This window comes from Eimeria mitis, genomic scaffold (genome assembly GCF_000499745.2).
Source record: "Eimeria mitis Houghton genomic scaffold, Emh_scaff2696, whole genome shotgun sequence".
NCBI lineage: Eukaryota > Apicomplexa > Conoidasida > Eucoccidiorida > Eimeriidae > Eimeria > Eimeria mitis.
In genome coordinates, this window is record NW_013571039.1 from 3,043 (window position 1) to 3,443 (window position 401).

Below are 401 nucleotides of genomic sequence, written 5' to 3' on the forward strand. Positions count from 1 at the left end.
TAACCTCTACACCCTAAACCCTAAACCCTAAACCCTAAACCCTAAACCCTAAACCCTAACCTGGGTGCGATTTGTTTGAAAGCTTCGATATTTTTAACAACATCTTTTCTGGTTTTTTTTGTTTCTTTTTTTTCTTTTTTGGGGTTTGTGAGACAATCACAAACCCTCGTCATGCAGACGCTACAAACCACCCCCCCAACCAACCGCGTAAACTCTGCCCCCGTCATAGCCAGGCCATCTGCACAAACCCTAAACCCTAAACCCTAAACCCTAAACCCTAAACCCTAAAACCCTAGAGTTAAGTATTGAAGCCGCAAGAACCGCGTTTGAGCTAAAACCCTAAACCCTAAACCCTAAACCCTAGCCCATCGAAATAAAGCTTAAACCCTCGCCAACCTTAA

At 43.9% G+C, this 401-nt stretch overlaps 1 protein-coding gene across 1 annotated transcript in view; it reads right to left on the minus strand.

The window, feature by feature from the left end:
- Positions 1–401, minus strand: part of EMH_0057420 (Ca2+-ATPase, related) — a gene marked incomplete at both ends in the record, with an annotated part of 7,415 nt that overhangs the window by 2,783 nt on the left and 4,231 nt on the right. The window contains one exon of the mRNA XM_013497464.1: positions 61–238. Within this exon, the coding sequence (XP_013352918.1) occupies positions 61–238 (178 nt within the window). The remainder of the gene's footprint in view (positions 1–60; positions 239–401) is intronic.